Consider the following 15,156-nt stretch of genomic DNA (forward strand, 5'->3'; position numbering starts at 1 on the left):
TAACATATTTATCACTAAGCCATCAACAGCCGCCTGAATACAATGATACATTCAGTGAAGCAGTCAGAAAATCCACAGTCACATTCCAGAGTGCTGGTTTCTTCTCTGTTTTCTTGAGGAACATAAACTGTGTGAAACTAAAATTGTGGTCGCATCTACATATTGTTTGCTATACTAAACTATACCAAAGCTTACCTCTAATTTGCCTTGACATTACTGGGGTTGACATGATGGACGACAGATATGGAACGATGTTCTGAAACTGGAACAGTAAGCAGATGTTGGCACCAGATAATTAAGACTTAACTAAACATGTTAAAAAAATATTAAATGTAAATACAGCTTACTTACCTTAAAAGAGATTGCTTGAGAAATCTCTATGTTCTCGTGACATGTGGCCAGTAAAGAAAGATCTGACCTGGAAAACATTAGTACATCCTGTTTTTGGACAGTTCACTGCTCGTCCTTCTACAATCTGCTCCTTTAAGTGAGCTATTAGCTCTTACACATTTTCACACTGGTACTGCGCTTCTGCATCCCAACAGTAACACAAACATTAACAGGAGCAGATACATTATGCCTCTACTAAATATGGGCTTTGAACGCTCCATATCTACAAAATGTCTGGTTGCAACCAGCTTGACACTTAAATAAACACAATGTGGTTCATTACAGTGAAGTCTGCCGTGAAGATCATAGTCTCTCAATGTTGTAAGCAACTTGCCACAGAAATGACAACTACACATTTCCGACAGAAGTGGCGCCAACTGTTCAGTGTCCGTTAACACTTGAACGATACGTCAGTGATCCGTCTGTTAGTCTTTAAATTACAGAGTCTTATAGTCTTATAGACTCAGGATAGATTTCATTCCGTAGATGTTGGACCCAGTGAGAGTCCCAACGAGCTGAATGGAAAATTGATTCAACCCAAAGGTAAAGTAGTTCAAGAAATTGGTGAAATCATTATCATGGAGCAATATTTGAGAATGCTATGCCTTGAGCTTCAGGTTTAGATTAAAGGGCACGGTCCTAGGTCAGCTGCTGAGGCAGCCAATTTATCTGAAGTGTTTGTGGCTGCCCGGAAAAGGAACCAGCCATGGAGCAACATCACCTGGAAGACCTCTAAAGACACTTACAGGCCTATAGCCGCCCATTACCATCAGGTCAAAGCCAAGAGTGGGTAAGACTCATGTAAAGAAGAATCAGCAGGCTAATTGAAAAAATAGAGATGGTTGACAACGGCTTCTCGCATGTGCTTGGGTTCAGATAACTTACAGTCCACCACTGAAGTGACTGTTAGGATTGATCACGGAAAAAACTCGGAGTTCCTTTATCAAAGCTTTATTCCAGCATTCTGGATAACAATCATGTTTGTGTGTGTGTGTGGTTGCTGAAAGGAATATAAAAATCCCAAATCATCGATAAGTAGAACAATTACAACAATTACAACTTGTTATCAGGAAGTTTTCTCATAACATTTGGCAGGACTGAATATACCGTTCACATGTCATACATAACATTGCCACATAATGGAGCCCTTACATCACAACAATTCTTTCTACTAAATTGTTTCAGCTAATTCAAATGCAAGTCTGCTAAACTAGTGAATCGATCATGTTAATAACAAATGTTAATTAGCATTAGCACAAACGACAACTCAACGATAAATACAGAATATATGTATCAAATTAAAGAGCTGTAAAATACAGTCTCGAAGATGTGCAGCGATCAATTACCTTTAATTGGTCCTATTTATCAGAATCAATGAAATGCCATAATATCAAGAACAGAAACATAAATATACATAACAAACTATCATAACTGACTTTCAGTTCGATGGACGGACACACTGTATCAACAACAACAGTTACAATGGACTTAATTAACTGGAGCTCAGGGAAACTACCCTCCATGACCTCCTCATGCACGGAGCTGGTCTGATGGGAACATACCATTCCTAGAGGGGTGGCAGAACAGTCCAGGTGGCATTGGCCTTTTTAACACTAATGCACCATCAAAACTCTCTAGCAAAACATCAGTCTGTTTTTTGTGTGAACAGGAAGGTCACACCAAACCAGTAGCCCCAAAGAATCCAACTAAACTCACTGAAGTGTGTTTTGTTCCACGGCAGAGTCTGAATATTGTACGCAAGAATAACCAGTATATGAAAATGACCACTGTAAAGATCAATGGAGAAAGACTCTATTGACTACTCAGACTCAGCAAATATTATCCATATTCGTGAGACTATTCCAATCTGTTGTGTACATGGTGATGAGAAGCCATACCCTACTGCTGATCCTTATATTGAAGTTAAAGGGAAGACGTCTGGGCCATAATCTGCCAGACCTTTGCTGATTCATTAGGAACAGAACACAGCTGTAATTTTGCGGTTATGAGCACAAGCAAAGCATGTACAGGAGCCTTCTCCAACCCTTGTCTTTTTACACTGCTGAGCTAGAGACACAATCATTGGTACCACTTTTGAACGCCTGGCGATGAACGTTGTTGAGAAAAGTAAAGCAGGAAATCGCTACATGCTGGTTATCACAGATTATGCTACTTAATACCCAGAAGCTGCTGGGTATTGGACGGTACGGACTACTCCTTATCATCCACAGACAGATGGACTGAGCGCTTCAACCAGACTCTTAAACAAATGCTCCATAAGTTTGTGAATGAAACTGGATCTGACTGGGATCAGTGGCTTCCTTATGTCATCTTTGTCTACAGGGAGGTACCTCAGGCCTCCACTGGCTTATCCCCTTTTGAACTGCTCTATGGGCATGAGGTAAGGACCTTTGACCTTACTAAGAGAGAAGTAGGAGGGAGATCAGGGGAGTGTGGGGCCTGTTAATATTTTTTCTTTTGTTCATTACATAAAAGAGAAACTACAGAAAATGAGGGAGGCCCAGAAGTACCAGAAAAACCTGGTATGACCAGTCAGCCCACCAGAGAAGCTTTATATTTAGGTGTTTCTAATGTTTTGGCCTCTTCATTCATTTTAAATAAGATGGACAAAACATTAGAAGTAATAATCAGCGCTGTTATGAGTAACAGCGCTGATTATTGTTTAATAACCTATTCACAGTAAATATCTTTAAAATTAACTAAAAGAAAAACTCATTACAGACAGCAGCTAATTAGTTTTACCTTTTAAAATGGGTTATAGGACTGACGCATAAATTGTGTGTCAAACAAAACATGAACAGGACCAAACGCCTCTTAGTTAAAACTCCCTGTTTCAACAGTTATGTAGAATATTAACAGTCAATTTATAAATACTTTAGTTTGACTTTTACTTTCAGTCACTTCTTAAGGAAATCTGCATAAACAGACATGTTTGCAATGAAACCGCTGAAACCTGCTGTAACACTGAGGCACAGTTTGAATGAACACAATATGAACATTTGATTATTATATTATTGTTGTTGTTGTTATTCATGTTATTAGTAATGTCTGTAAAATACATTAGCAGTGATAATAATTACAGGATTTTAAAGTTCTACTTTCTGAGAATCTTAAGATGAATTACTTATTTCAACATAATGAATCATTAAAAATATCATTTCATTCCCACTGATTCAACATAAGACATACAAGTTTTTATTTTTGAGTCACTTAGTCACAGTGTCAAATGGTCCAAACACCACAATTTATTTATGTGAATAGTAAAAAAGCAACAAAATATAAACAGTGATCACACAAGATGTTATAAAAAGTAAAAAACTGAATAGTACAAAAGCATTAATATAAAAACTGAGACAGACAGATAGGTCTTGTAGAGTTAAACTGAGAGGTGAATGTTGTTTGTTAGTCTTAACTCTTCGGTTTTTACAGAAACATCACTAAACTCAGTCATTAGTGTCACATTGACTAAAGTTAAGTTTTCTTGCTGTTGCTGTGTTGTTGTTTCTATTTCGATTCTCCACAGGAGTTTCCTCATTTGATTGTTCTCCTGCTTGACTCCAACTCTCTGAGTCTTTTTGCTCTGGGTTTTCACTTATTTGACTTTTCTCAGTAGGTGTCCGCTTTCTGAGGTTGTTGTCCTGACTGTTGTGTTCAGGTGTTCTGATTTCTTCATTGGAGAAAGTCTCATCGTTTCCCTGCATGTCTAAAAGTGTACTAAGTTTTTCTTCTACTGTGACTGCTTGGATTTCCTGCTTTTTTAAAGTTGTTCTGGTCCTGAAAAGAAATTACTTAACGTTAAACATAAATAAATATTCTGTTATATAGATAAACATACTGACAGTGAGTCTGCAGTGATCATAACCAACAGTGAAGTTGAAGAATTTGCTTCACATATGTAGAATACCTCAGATTATCCTGGATGACAGAAGAATAATATGTAGGTAAAGAGCCAAACTGGATGACAATAATCTAATATTGCACATCTTATATATGAGAGTATTAGTGTCTCACTATAAGATGAATTAAATCTGAACAAACATTCATCAGCTCTCACAGACTGAGACACAGATATTACAACAACTCAAAAAGAAGAATAAAAGTCGTACCTTATAATAAACAGAACAATGAAGAGAGAACCAAAGGCTGCAAACACAGTCAGTAAAACTGATCTGTTTCTTTTAAAGAAAAAGAGGAAACGTGTTTAAATTATAAACTCAACAGTTATAAAGTAACAACAAGAACATTAACTTACTGAACTCTCTGTTTTCAGACTCAGATTCTTCTTCAGATCCTGGAAACAGAAATGTAACCATGAGAATGATGAAGAAAATAAAAAAGTATGAATCAGGATGTTTGGACGTGTTTCTCACCATCAGCAGACGTCGCTTTGACCTCAGGAATCATCACAAACACCTCTTTCTGAGGACCAGAGAGGACTCTCACTGCACATCCAACCTGGATGCTGTCACCATGGAAACCAGACAGCACCGCCGTGGTGGTGACGGTGACTGTAGCGTCGGTGTTGTTGACGGTCACCGTGTGGTAGTGCGACAAGTTGAGGTGTTGTTGTGAGACAGTCAGTGTTACTGTGGGAGCAGGTCGACCTGTGACTGAGCAGGACACAACTGACTCTTCAGGAGAGTTGGATTCTCTGACATGTAGAATGGGCTCATGCAGCTCTGTCAACACAAACATCACATCAACCCAGAGCTTACACACACAGCTGCTGCTGACATGAAGCTGGATTTCACCAGGAACATTTCACCAATCATTCAGTCTGGTTCTTACCATAGATCTGGAGGCAGGTTCTACCTGTTAGAGCACCATCAGGGTAACAGTTAAACAAACACAGATAACAACCTTCATCCTGTTCTGTTATATTTCTCATCACTATGGAGCAGTTCTTCAGTCCAACATCTTTAAACTTCACTTTATCTCTAAAGTCTGAATTCACTCTTTGACCAAAGTATTTGTTGTATGAAGCCATGTTCTTGTCATGATCAGGTAAAATTTTCTGCCATGTGACTTGAAGAACGTCTTTAGAGTCCATGAGCTGACAGCTGAAATGAGCCTCTTCTCCTACAGCTGCCATCACAGTCTGATGAGTCTGGACCACATATGTTAGAGAAACATCTGTGTGGAGGAAGAAGAAAGGAGGAGATGATGAGTTGTGGTTTGTAACAGATTCACTACAGAACAGTGTTTAAGAAGCAGCTACAAGTCAGACATAAAATCTGAGGAGCTACAGTACATAGTGTAACTTTAGTTTTAGTACACTTTTTTTCGGTGTTGTTAATTAAGTTTAATACTACTGATTTATGTTATTTATTATTAATATTATATGTACTCTGTTAACCTATATTTTACTTTTACAATGTTATATTTCATGAGCACAATTATTAATTATTAAAGTATTGTTTATGATTACAATATTTTGATTCTTTATGAATTACAGCACTTTTTATTTCCATGTGTCACATTAGCAATTACTAATGTGGGCCAATCCCATTTGAGCAAGCTTTAGGCAACAGTGGAAAGGAAAAACTCCCTGAGAAGGCAACAGGAAGAAACCTTGAGATGAACCAGATTCAACAGGGAATCCTATATCAAATGGGTGATAACAGAAAGCAGGAATCGAGCGTTTATACTATTTGTTAGGCAGCAGGCAGAAACATCTGATGAGTTTTCTTAAACAAAGATTTAAAAAACAAACATATTTGATCATCTTTCCTGTTGTGAACAAAAAATTTACAGTTTACAAATTTGTAATATATGAATGTAAATAGTTCTTATTTAAGAAAAAGGAAGACATTTTTATTTAGCATTATACTGAAATCAGAACAGATAACATCAAATGTCAGTAAAATATAATAATCAAAACCACTGTATACTTAAAGTACTATTGTTAGAGTTTAAATGAAAGCTTGAATAAAGTGTGAACTTTAAGTGGATGTCGTCTCTAAAGCTTCAACAGAGTCACTGAACTGTTAAGACTGGTCAAAATCAACTCCGTTTGTAGCTGAAGGTGGTTTGTTGATCTGTTGATTGTTGGACCAGATGATACATGTTCAGGGACGCATAGTGTTTCATTACATTCACAGTAACATCACAGTGAATGCTAACACTGACTGAGACAATCTGAGCATTAACTTACTGAAATCTCAGAGAAATCCTGAGGCTACAAAAGGCTACTACCACAAAGATAAAAGTAAAATGAGAAAAGAGGAAAAATCAGAGGTGGTTCATTATTTGACTAAATGCTATGTAATGTGTAACAAGAATTAAATGTACTCTGAGGTCTCTGTTTAACCAAGAAATAAACAGTAGGAAAACATGAAATGAAATACTGAGACATACTTCTTATTGTAGAGTTTGTTTCTGATTCAGTGTGAACATTAATGTTTTCAAAGAAACATCAGTAACAGAAGTGAAATCAGGTAAATCCAGTTTCTACTGAACAGCAGCTTCAAGATCATCAGGACCTGGACGACTGAGAATCTCCACAGACGTTCACACTAACAGGAAATCTGGTCTCTGAAGCTGCAGTTTGATTCAGTCGGTTTTACCACGAGAACTAAACTCAGTCTTTAGTGTCACATAGCTCAAAGTTAAGTTTTCTTGCTGTTGCTTTGTTGTTGTTGTTTCTTTTTTCATTCTCCACAGGTGTTTTCTCATTTGACTGTTCTCCTGCTTGACTCCAACTCTCTGAGTCTTTTTGCTCTGGGTTGTCACTTATTTGACTTTTCTCAGTAGGTGTCCGCTTTCTGAGGTTGTTGTCCTGAATGTTTAAAGGTGTTCTAATTTCCTCTTTAGGAATGGTCTGATCGTTTTCCTGCATGTCTGATGCTGTACTCTGTTTTTCTTCTTCTGTGACTGGATGGATTTCCTGCTTGTTTAAAGTTGTTCTGGTCCTGAAAAGAAAAAAGCTGTCTTATTACTTAACGTGAAACATAAATAAATATTCTTAACTGGTAATATAGATACATACTGACAGTGATCATAACCAAAAGTAAAGTTGAAAGATTTAATTTACAAATGTAGAAAACATGAGATAATTCAGTATGATAGAAGAATAATATGTAGGTAAAGAGCCAAACTAGAAGATAATGTGACAATAATTTAATAATACACACATCTTATATATAAGAGAGTATTTGTTTGAGGATGGGACGTCTCACTATAAGATCAATTAAATCTGAACTAACATGTATCTGCTCTCACAGACTGAGACACAGATATTACAACAACACAAAAAGAAGAATAAAACTCGTACCTTATAATAAACAGAACAATGACGACCAACGATGAACCAAAGATCACAAACACAATCAGTAAAACTGATCTGTTTCCTTTAAAGAAAAAGAGGAAGCATGTTTAAATTATAAACTCAAACGTTATAAAATAACAAGAACATTAACTTACTGAAGTGTCTGTTTTCAGACTCAGATTCTTCATCAGATCCTGGAAACAGAAATGTAACCATGAGAATGATGAAGAAAATAAAAAAGTATGAATCAGGATGTTTGGACGTGTTTCTCACCATCAGCAGACGTCGCTTTGACCTCAGGAATCATCACAAACACCTCTTTCTGAGGACCAGAGAGGACTCTCACTGCACATCCAACCTGGATGCTGTCACCATGGAAACCAGACAGCACAGCCGTGGTGCTGACGGTGACTGTAGCGTCGGTGTTGTTGACGGTCACCGTGTGGTAGTGAGACAAGTTGAGGTGTTGTTGTGAGACAGTCAGTGTTACTGTGGGAGCAGGTCGACCTGTGACTGAGCAGGACACAACTGACTCTTCAGGAGAGTTGGATTCTCTGACATGTAGAATGGGCTCATGCAGCTCTGTCAACACAAACATCACATCAACCCAGAGTTACACACACAGCTGCTGCTGACATGAAGCTGGATTTCACCAGGAACATTTCACCAATGGTTCAGTCTGGTTCTTACCATAGAGATGGAGGCAGGTTCTACCTGTTAGAGCACCATCAGGGTAACAGTTAAACAAACACAGATAACAACCTTCATCCTGTTCTGTTATATTTCTCATCACTATGGAGCAGTTCTTCAGTCCAACATCTTTAAACTTCACTTTATCTCTAAAGTCTGAATTCACTCTTTGACCAAAGTATATGTGGTATGAAGCCATGTTCTTGTCATGATCAGGTAAAATTTTCTGCCATGTGATTTGAAGAACGTCTTTAGAGTCCATGAGCTGACAGCTGAAATGAGCCTCTTCTCCTACAGCTGCCATCACAGTCTGATGAGTCTGGACCACAGATGTTAGAGAAACATCTGTGTGGAGGAAGAAGAAAGGAGGAGATGATGAGTTGTGGTTTGTAACAGATTCACTACAGAACAGTGTTTAAGAAGCAGCTACAAGTCAGACATAAAATCTGAGGAGCTACAGTACATAGTGTAACTTTAGTTTTAGTACACTTTTTTTCGGTGTTGTTAATTAAGTTTAATACTACTGATTTATGTTATTTATTATTAATATTATATGTACTCTGTTAACCTATATTTTACTTTTACAATGTTATATTTCATGAGCACAATTATTAATTATTAAAGTATTGTTTATGATTACAATATTTTGATTCTTTATGAATTACAGCACTTTTTATTTCCATGTGTCACATTAGCAATTACTAATGTGGGCCAATCCCATTTGAGCAAGCTTTAGGCAACAGTGGAAAGGAAAAACTCCCTGAGAAGGCAACAGGAAGAAACCTTGAGATGAACCAGATTCAACAGGGAATCCTATATCAAATGGGTGATAACAGAAAGCAGGAATCGAGCGTTTATACTATTTGTTAGGCAGCAGGCAGAAACATCTGATGAGTTTTCTTAAACAAAGATTTAAAAAACAAACATATTTGATCATCTTTCCTGTTGTGAACAAAAAATTTACAGTTTACAAATTTGTAATATATGAATGTAAATAGTTCTTATTTAAGAAAAAGGAAGACATTTTTATTTAGCATTATACTGAAATCAGAACAGATAACATCAAATGTCAGTAAAATATAATAATCAAAACCACTGTATACTTAAAGTACTATTGTTAGAGTTTAAATGAAAGCTTGAATAAAGTGTGAACTTTAAGTGGATGTCGTCTCTAAAGCTTCAACAGAGTCACTGAACTGTTAAGACTGGTCAAAATCAACTCCGTTTGTAGCTGAAGGTGGTTTGTTGATCTGTTGATTGTTGGACCAGGTGATTCATGTTCAGGGACTCACAGTGTTTCATTACATTCACAGTAACATCACAGTGAATGCTAACACTGACTGAGACAATCTGAGCATTAACTTACTGAAATCTCAGAGAAATCCTGAGGCTACAAAAGGCTACTACCACAAAGATAAAAGTAAAATGAGAAAAGAGGAAAAATCAGAGGTGGTTCATTATTTGACTAAATGCTATGTAATGTGTAACAAGAATTAAATGTACTCTGAGGTCTCTGTTTAACCAAGAAATAAACAGTAGGAAAACATGAAATGAAATACTGAGACATACTTCTTATTGTAGAGTTTGTTTCTGATTCAGTGTGAACATTAATGTTTTCAAAGAAACATCAGTAACAGAAGTGAAATCAGGTAAATCCAGTTTCTACTGAACAGCAGCTTCAAGATCATCAGGACCTGGACGACTGAGAATCTCCACAGACGTTCACACTAACAGGAAATCTGGTCTCTGAAGCTGCAGTTTGATTCAGTCGGTTTTACCACGAGAACTAAACTCAGTCTTTAGTGTCACATAGCTCAAAGTTAAGTTTTCTTGCTGTTGCTTTGTTGTTGTTGTTTCTTTTTTCATTCTCCACAGGTGTTTTCTCATTTGACTGTTCTCCTGCTTGACTCCAACTCTCTGAGTCTTTTTGCTCTGGGTTGTCACTTATTTGACTTTTCTCAGTAGGTGTCCGCTTTCTGAGGTTGTTGTCCTGAATGTTTAAAGGTGTTCTAATTTCCTCTTTAGGAATGGTCTGATCGTTTTCCTGCATGTCTGATGCTGTACTCTGTTTTTCTTCTTCTGTGACTGGATGGATTTCCTGCTTGTTTAAAGTTGTTCTGGTCCTGAAAAGAAAAAAGCTGTCTTATTACTTAACGTGAAACATAAATAAATATTCTTAACTGGTAATATAGATACATACTGACAGTGATCATAACCAAAAGTAAAGTTGAAAGATTTAATTTACAAATGTAGAAAACATGAGATAATTCAGTATGATAGAAGAATAATATGTAGGTAAAGAGCCAAACTAGAAGATAATGTGACAATAATTTAATAATACACACATCTTATATATAAGAGAGTATTTGTTTGAGGATGGGACGTCTCACTATAAGATCAATTAAATCTGAACTAACATGTATCTGCTCTCACAGACTGAGACACAGATATTACAACAACACAAAAAGAAGAATAAAACTCGTACCTTATAATAAACAGAACAATGACGACCAACGATGAACCAAAGATCACAAACACAATCAGTAAAACTGATCTGTTTCCTTTAAAGAAAAAGAGGAAGCATGTTTAAATTATAAACTCAAACGTTATAAAATAACAAGAACATTAACTTACTGAAGTGTCTGTTTTCAGACTCAGATTCTTCATCAGATCCTGGAAACAGAAATGTAACCATGAGAATGATGAAGAAAATAAAAAAGTATGAATCAGGATGTTTGGACGTGTTTCTCACCATCAGCAGACGTCGCTTTGACCTCAGGAATCATCACAAACACCTCTTTCTGAGGACCAGAGAGGACTCTCACTGCACATCCAACCTGGATGCTGTCACCATGGAAACCAGACAGCACAGCCGTGGTGCTGACGGTGACTGTAGCGTCGGTGTTGTTGACGGTCACCGTGTGGTAGTGAGACAAGTTGAGGTGTTGTTGTGAGACAGTCAGTGTTACTGTGGGAGCAGGTCGACCTGTGACTGAGCAGGACACAACTGACTCTTCAGGAGAGTTGGATTCTCTGACATGTAGAATGGGCTCATGCAGCTCTGTCAACACAAACATCACATCAACCCAGAGTTACACACACAGCTGCTGCTGACATGAAGCTGGATTTCACCAGGAACATTTCACCAATGGTTCAGTCTGGTTCTTACCATAGAGATGGAGGCAGGTTCTACCTGTTAGAGCACCATCAGGGTAACAGTTAAACAAACACAGATAACAACCTTCATCCTGTTCTGTTATATTTCTCATCACTATGGAGCAGTTCTTCAGTCCAACATCTTTAAACTTCACTTTATCTCTAAAGTCTGAATTCACTCTTTGACCAAAGTATATGTGGTATGAAGCCATGTTCTTGTCATGATCAGGTAAAATTTTCTGCCATGTGATTTGAAGAACGTCTTTAGAGTCCATGAGCTGACAGCTGAAATGAGCCTCTTCTCCTACAGCTGCCATCACAGTCTGATGAGTCTGGACCACAGATGTTAGAGAAACATCTGTGTGGAGGAAGAAGAAAGGAGGAGATGATGAGTTGTGGTTTGTAACAGATTCACTACAGAACAGTGTTTAAGAAGCAGCTACAAGTCAGACATAAAATCTGAGGAGCTACAGTACATAGTGTAACTTTAGTTTTAGTACACTTTTTTTCGGTGTTGTTAATTAAGTTTAATACTACTGATTTATGTTATTTATTATTAATATTATATGTACTCTGTTAACCTATATTTTACTTTTACAATGTTATATTTCATGAGCACAATTATTAATTATTAAAGTATTGTTTATGATTACAATATTTTGATTCTTTATGAATTACAGCACTTTTTATTTCCATGTGTCACATTAGCAATTACTAATGTGGGCCAATCCCATTTGAGCAAGCTTTAGGCAACAGTGGAAAGGAAAAACTCCCTGAGAAGGCAACAGGAAGAAACCTTGAGATGAACCAGATTCAACAGGGAATCCTATATCAAATGGGTGATAACAGAAAGCAGGAATCGAGCGTTTATACTATTTGTTAGGCAGCAGGCAGAAACATCTGATGAGTTTTCTTAAACAAAGATTTAAAAAACAAACATATTTGATCATCTTTCCTGTTGTGAACAAAAAATTTACAGTTTACAAATTTGTAATATATGAATGTAAATAGTTCTTATTTAAGAAAAAGGAAGACATTTTTATTTAGCATTATACTGAAATCAGAACAGATAACATCAAATGTCAGTAAAATATAATAATCAAAACCACTGTATACTTAAAGTACTATTGTTAGAGTTTAAATGAAAGCTTGAATAAAGTGTGAACTTTAAGTGGATGTCGTCTCTAAAGCTTCAACAGAGTCACTGAACTGTTAAGACTGGTCAAAATCAACTCCGTTTGTAGCTGAAGGTGGTTTGTTGATCTGTTGATTGTTGGACCAGGTGATTCATGTTCAGGGACTCACAGTGTTTCATTACATTCACAGTAACATCACAGTGAATGCTAACACTGACTGAGACAATCTGAGCATTAACTTACTGAAATCTCAGAGAAATCCTGAGGCTACAAAAGGCTACTACCACAAAGATAAAAGTAAAATGAGAAAAGAGGAAAAATCAGAGGTGGTTCATTATTTGACTAAATGCTATGTAATGTGTAACAAGAATTAAATGTACTCTGAGGTCTCTGTTTAACCAAGAAATAAACAGTAGGAAAACATGAAATGAAATACTGAGACATACTTCTTATTGTAGAGTTTGTTTCTGATTCAGTGTGAACATTAATGTTTTCAAAGAAACATCAGTAACAGAAGTGAAATCAGGTAAATCCAGTTTCTACTGAACAGCAGCTTCAAGATCATCAGGACCTGGACGACTGAGAATCTCCACAGACGTTCACACTAACAGGAAATCTGGTCTCTGAAGCTGCAGTTTGATTCAGTCGGTTTTACCACGAGAACTAAACTCAGTCTTTAGTGTCACATAGCTCAAAGTTAAGTTTTCTTGCTGTTGCTTTGTTGTTGTTGTTTCTTTTTTCATTCTCCACAGGTGTTTTCTCATTTGACTGTTCTCCTGCTTGACTCCAACTCTCTGAGTCTTTTTGCTCTGGGTTGTCACTTATTTGACTTTTCTCAGTAGGTGTCCGCTTTCTGAGGTTGTTGTCCTGAATGTTTAAAGGTGTTCTAATTTCCTCTTTAGGAATGGTCTGATCGTTTTCCTGCATGTCTGATGCTGTACTCTGTTTTTCTTCTTCTGTGACTGGATGGATTTCCTGCTTGTTTAAAGTTGTTCTGGTCCTGAAAAGAAAAAAGCTGTCTTATTACTTAACGTGAAACATAAATAAATATTCTTAACTGGTAATATAGATACATACTGACAGTGATCATAACCAAAAGTAAAGTTGAAAGATTTAATTTACAAATGTAGAAAACATGAGATAATTCAGTATGATAGAAGAATAATATGTAGGTAAAGAGCCAAACTAGAAGATAATGTGACAATAATTTAATAATACACACATCTTATATATAAGAGAGTATTTGTTTGAGGATGGGACGTCTCACTATAAGATCAATTAAATCTGAACTAACATGTATCTGCTCTCACAGACTGAGACACAGATATTACAACAACACAAAAAGAAGAATAAAACTCGTACCTTATAATAAACAGAACAATGACGACCAACGATGAACCAAAGATCACAAACACAATCAGTAAAACTGATCTGTTTCCTTTAAAGAAAAAGAGGAAGCATGTTTAAATTATAAACTCAAACGTTATAAAATAACAAGAACATTAACTTACTGAAGTGTCTGTTTTCAGACTCAGATTCTTCATCAGATCCTGGAAACAGAAATGTAACCATGAGAATGATGAAGAAAATAAAAAGTATGAATCAGGATGTTTGGACGTGTTTCTCACCATCAGCAGACGTCGCTTTGACCTCAGGAATCATCACAAACACCTCTTTCTGAGGACCAGAGAGGACTCTCACTGCACATCCAACCTGGATGCTGTCACCATGGAAACCAGACAGCACAGCCGTGGTGCTGACGGTGACTGTAGCGTCGGTGTTGTTGACGGTCACCGTGTGGTAGTGAGACAAGTTGAGGTGTTGTTGTGAGACAGTCAGTGTTACTGTGGGAGCAGGTCGACCTGTGACTGAGCAGGACACAACTGACTCTTCAGGAGAGTTGGATTCTCTGACATGTAGAATGGGCTCATGCAGCTCTGTCAACACAAACATCACATCAACCCAGAGTTACACACACAGCTGCTGCTGACATGAAGCTGGATTTCACCAGGAACATTTCACCAATGGTTCAGTCTGGTTCTTACCATAGAGATGGAGGCAGGTTCTACCTGTTAGAGCACCATCAGGGTAACAGTTAAACAAACACAGATAACAACCTTCATCCTGTTCTGTTATATTTCTCATCACTATGGAGCAGTTCTTCAGTCCAACATCTTTAAACTTCACTTTATCTCTAAAGTCTGAATTCACTCTTTGACCAAAGTATATGTGGTATGAAATGAGCCTCTTCTCCTACAGCTGCCATCACAGTCTGATGAGTCTGGACCACAGATGTTAGAGAAACATCTGTGTGGAGGAAGGAGAAAGGAGGAGATGATGAGATGAACTTTGCATGTACATTATGTATCTTTAGCTACTGATCAACATTGTGATATTTAGTTTAGTTTAGTAAGCAGTACTAAGTAGAGCAGGACCTACACATATCAAAATAAATTTAAATATTAAACACTTAATAACAACAAGACCAGAAAAGGA

General features: G+C 37.0%; 5 protein-coding genes across 5 annotated transcripts in view; all 5 read right to left on the reverse strand.

The window, feature by feature from the left end:
• Positions 1-15,156, reverse strand: part of LOC113163462 (nectin-1-like) — a 31,061-nt gene that overhangs the window by 13,184 nt on the left and 2,721 nt on the right. The gene's annotated exons all lie outside the window — the stretch shown is intronic.
• LOC113163461 (OX-2 membrane glycoprotein-like) overlaps positions 3,840-15,156 on the reverse strand; it is a 60,534-nt gene continuing 49,217 nt past the window's right edge. Inside the window, exon 7 of the mRNA XM_026362101.1 lies at positions 3,840-3,995. Within this exon, the coding sequence (XP_026217886.1) occupies positions 3,855-3,995 (141 nt within the window). The 3' untranslated portion in view covers positions 3,840-3,854. The remainder of the gene's footprint in view (positions 3,996-15,156) is intronic.
• On the reverse strand, positions 6,276-8,838 carry LOC113163470. Its single transcript, XM_026362125.1, has 4 exons — positions 7,952-8,838; positions 7,834-7,872; positions 7,685-7,760; positions 6,276-7,322 (listed from the first exon to the last, which is right to left on the reverse strand). The coding sequence occupies exons 1-4, from the start codon at positions 8,274-8,276 to the stop codon at positions 6,992-6,994; spliced, it is 771 nt and encodes a 256-aa protein (XP_026217910.1). The 5' UTR covers positions 8,277-8,838; the 3' UTR covers positions 6,276-6,991.
• LOC113163468 lies at positions 9,647-12,007 on the reverse strand. The gene is made up of 4 exons (XM_026362122.1): positions 11,121-12,007; positions 11,003-11,041; positions 10,854-10,929; positions 9,647-10,491 (listed from the first exon to the last, which is right to left on the reverse strand). Exons 1-4 carry the CDS (start codon positions 11,443-11,445, stop codon positions 10,161-10,163), a joined length of 771 nt encoding a protein of 256 aa, XP_026217907.1. The 5' UTR covers positions 11,446-12,007; the 3' UTR covers positions 9,647-10,160.
• Positions 12,615-14,893, reverse strand: LOC113163469. Its single transcript, XM_026362124.1, has 4 exons — positions 14,289-14,893; positions 14,172-14,210; positions 14,023-14,098; positions 12,615-13,660 (listed from the first exon to the last, which is right to left on the reverse strand). Exons 1-4 carry the CDS (start codon positions 14,611-14,613, stop codon positions 13,330-13,332), a joined length of 771 nt encoding a protein of 256 aa, XP_026217909.1. The 5' UTR covers positions 14,614-14,893; the 3' UTR covers positions 12,615-13,329.

This window comes from Anabas testudineus, chromosome 2 (assembly GCF_900324465.2).
Source record: "Anabas testudineus chromosome 2, fAnaTes1.2, whole genome shotgun sequence".
NCBI lineage: Eukaryota > Metazoa > Chordata > Actinopteri > Anabantiformes > Anabantidae > Anabas > Anabas testudineus.

What these genes read in the sequence shown, in the direction of transcription:
- LOC113163470 (XM_026362125.1), bottom strand. Translation starts at nt 8,276, where the DNA reads ATGTTTGTGTTGACAGAGCTGCATGAGCCCATTCTACATGTCAGAGAA. An exon ending in CAAAGCGACGTCTGCTGATG is followed by an intron (nt 7,873 to 7,951) that starts GTGAGAAACACG and finishes TTCTGTTTCCAG; the next exon opens with GATCTGATGAAGAATCTGAG. An exon ending in GTCTGAAAACAGACACTTCA is followed by an intron (nt 7,761 to 7,833) that starts GTAAGTTAATGT and finishes TTTTCTTTAAAG; the next exon opens with GAAACAGATCAGTTTTACTG.
- LOC113163468 (XM_026362122.1), bottom strand. Translation starts at nt 11,445, where the DNA reads ATGTTTGTGTTGACAGAGCTGCATGAGCCCATTCTACATGTCAGAGAA. An exon ending in CAAAGCGACGTCTGCTGATG is followed by an intron (nt 11,042 to 11,120) that starts GTGAGAAACACG and finishes TTCTGTTTCCAG; the next exon opens with GATCTGATGAAGAATCTGAG. An exon ending in GTCTGAAAACAGACACTTCA is followed by an intron (nt 10,930 to 11,002) that starts GTAAGTTAATGT and finishes TTTTCTTTAAAG; the next exon opens with GAAACAGATCAGTTTTACTG.
- LOC113163469 (XM_026362124.1), bottom strand. Translation starts at nt 14,613, where the DNA reads ATGTTTGTGTTGACAGAGCTGCATGAGCCCATTCTACATGTCAGAGAA. An exon ending in CAAAGCGACGTCTGCTGATG is followed by an intron (nt 14,211 to 14,288) that starts GTGAGAAACACG and finishes TTCTGTTTCCAG; the next exon opens with GATCTGATGAAGAATCTGAG. An exon ending in ATTGTTCTGTTTATTATAAG is followed by an intron (nt 13,661 to 14,022) that starts GTACGAGTTTTA and finishes TTTTCTTTTCAG; the next exon opens with GACCAGAACAACTTTAAACA.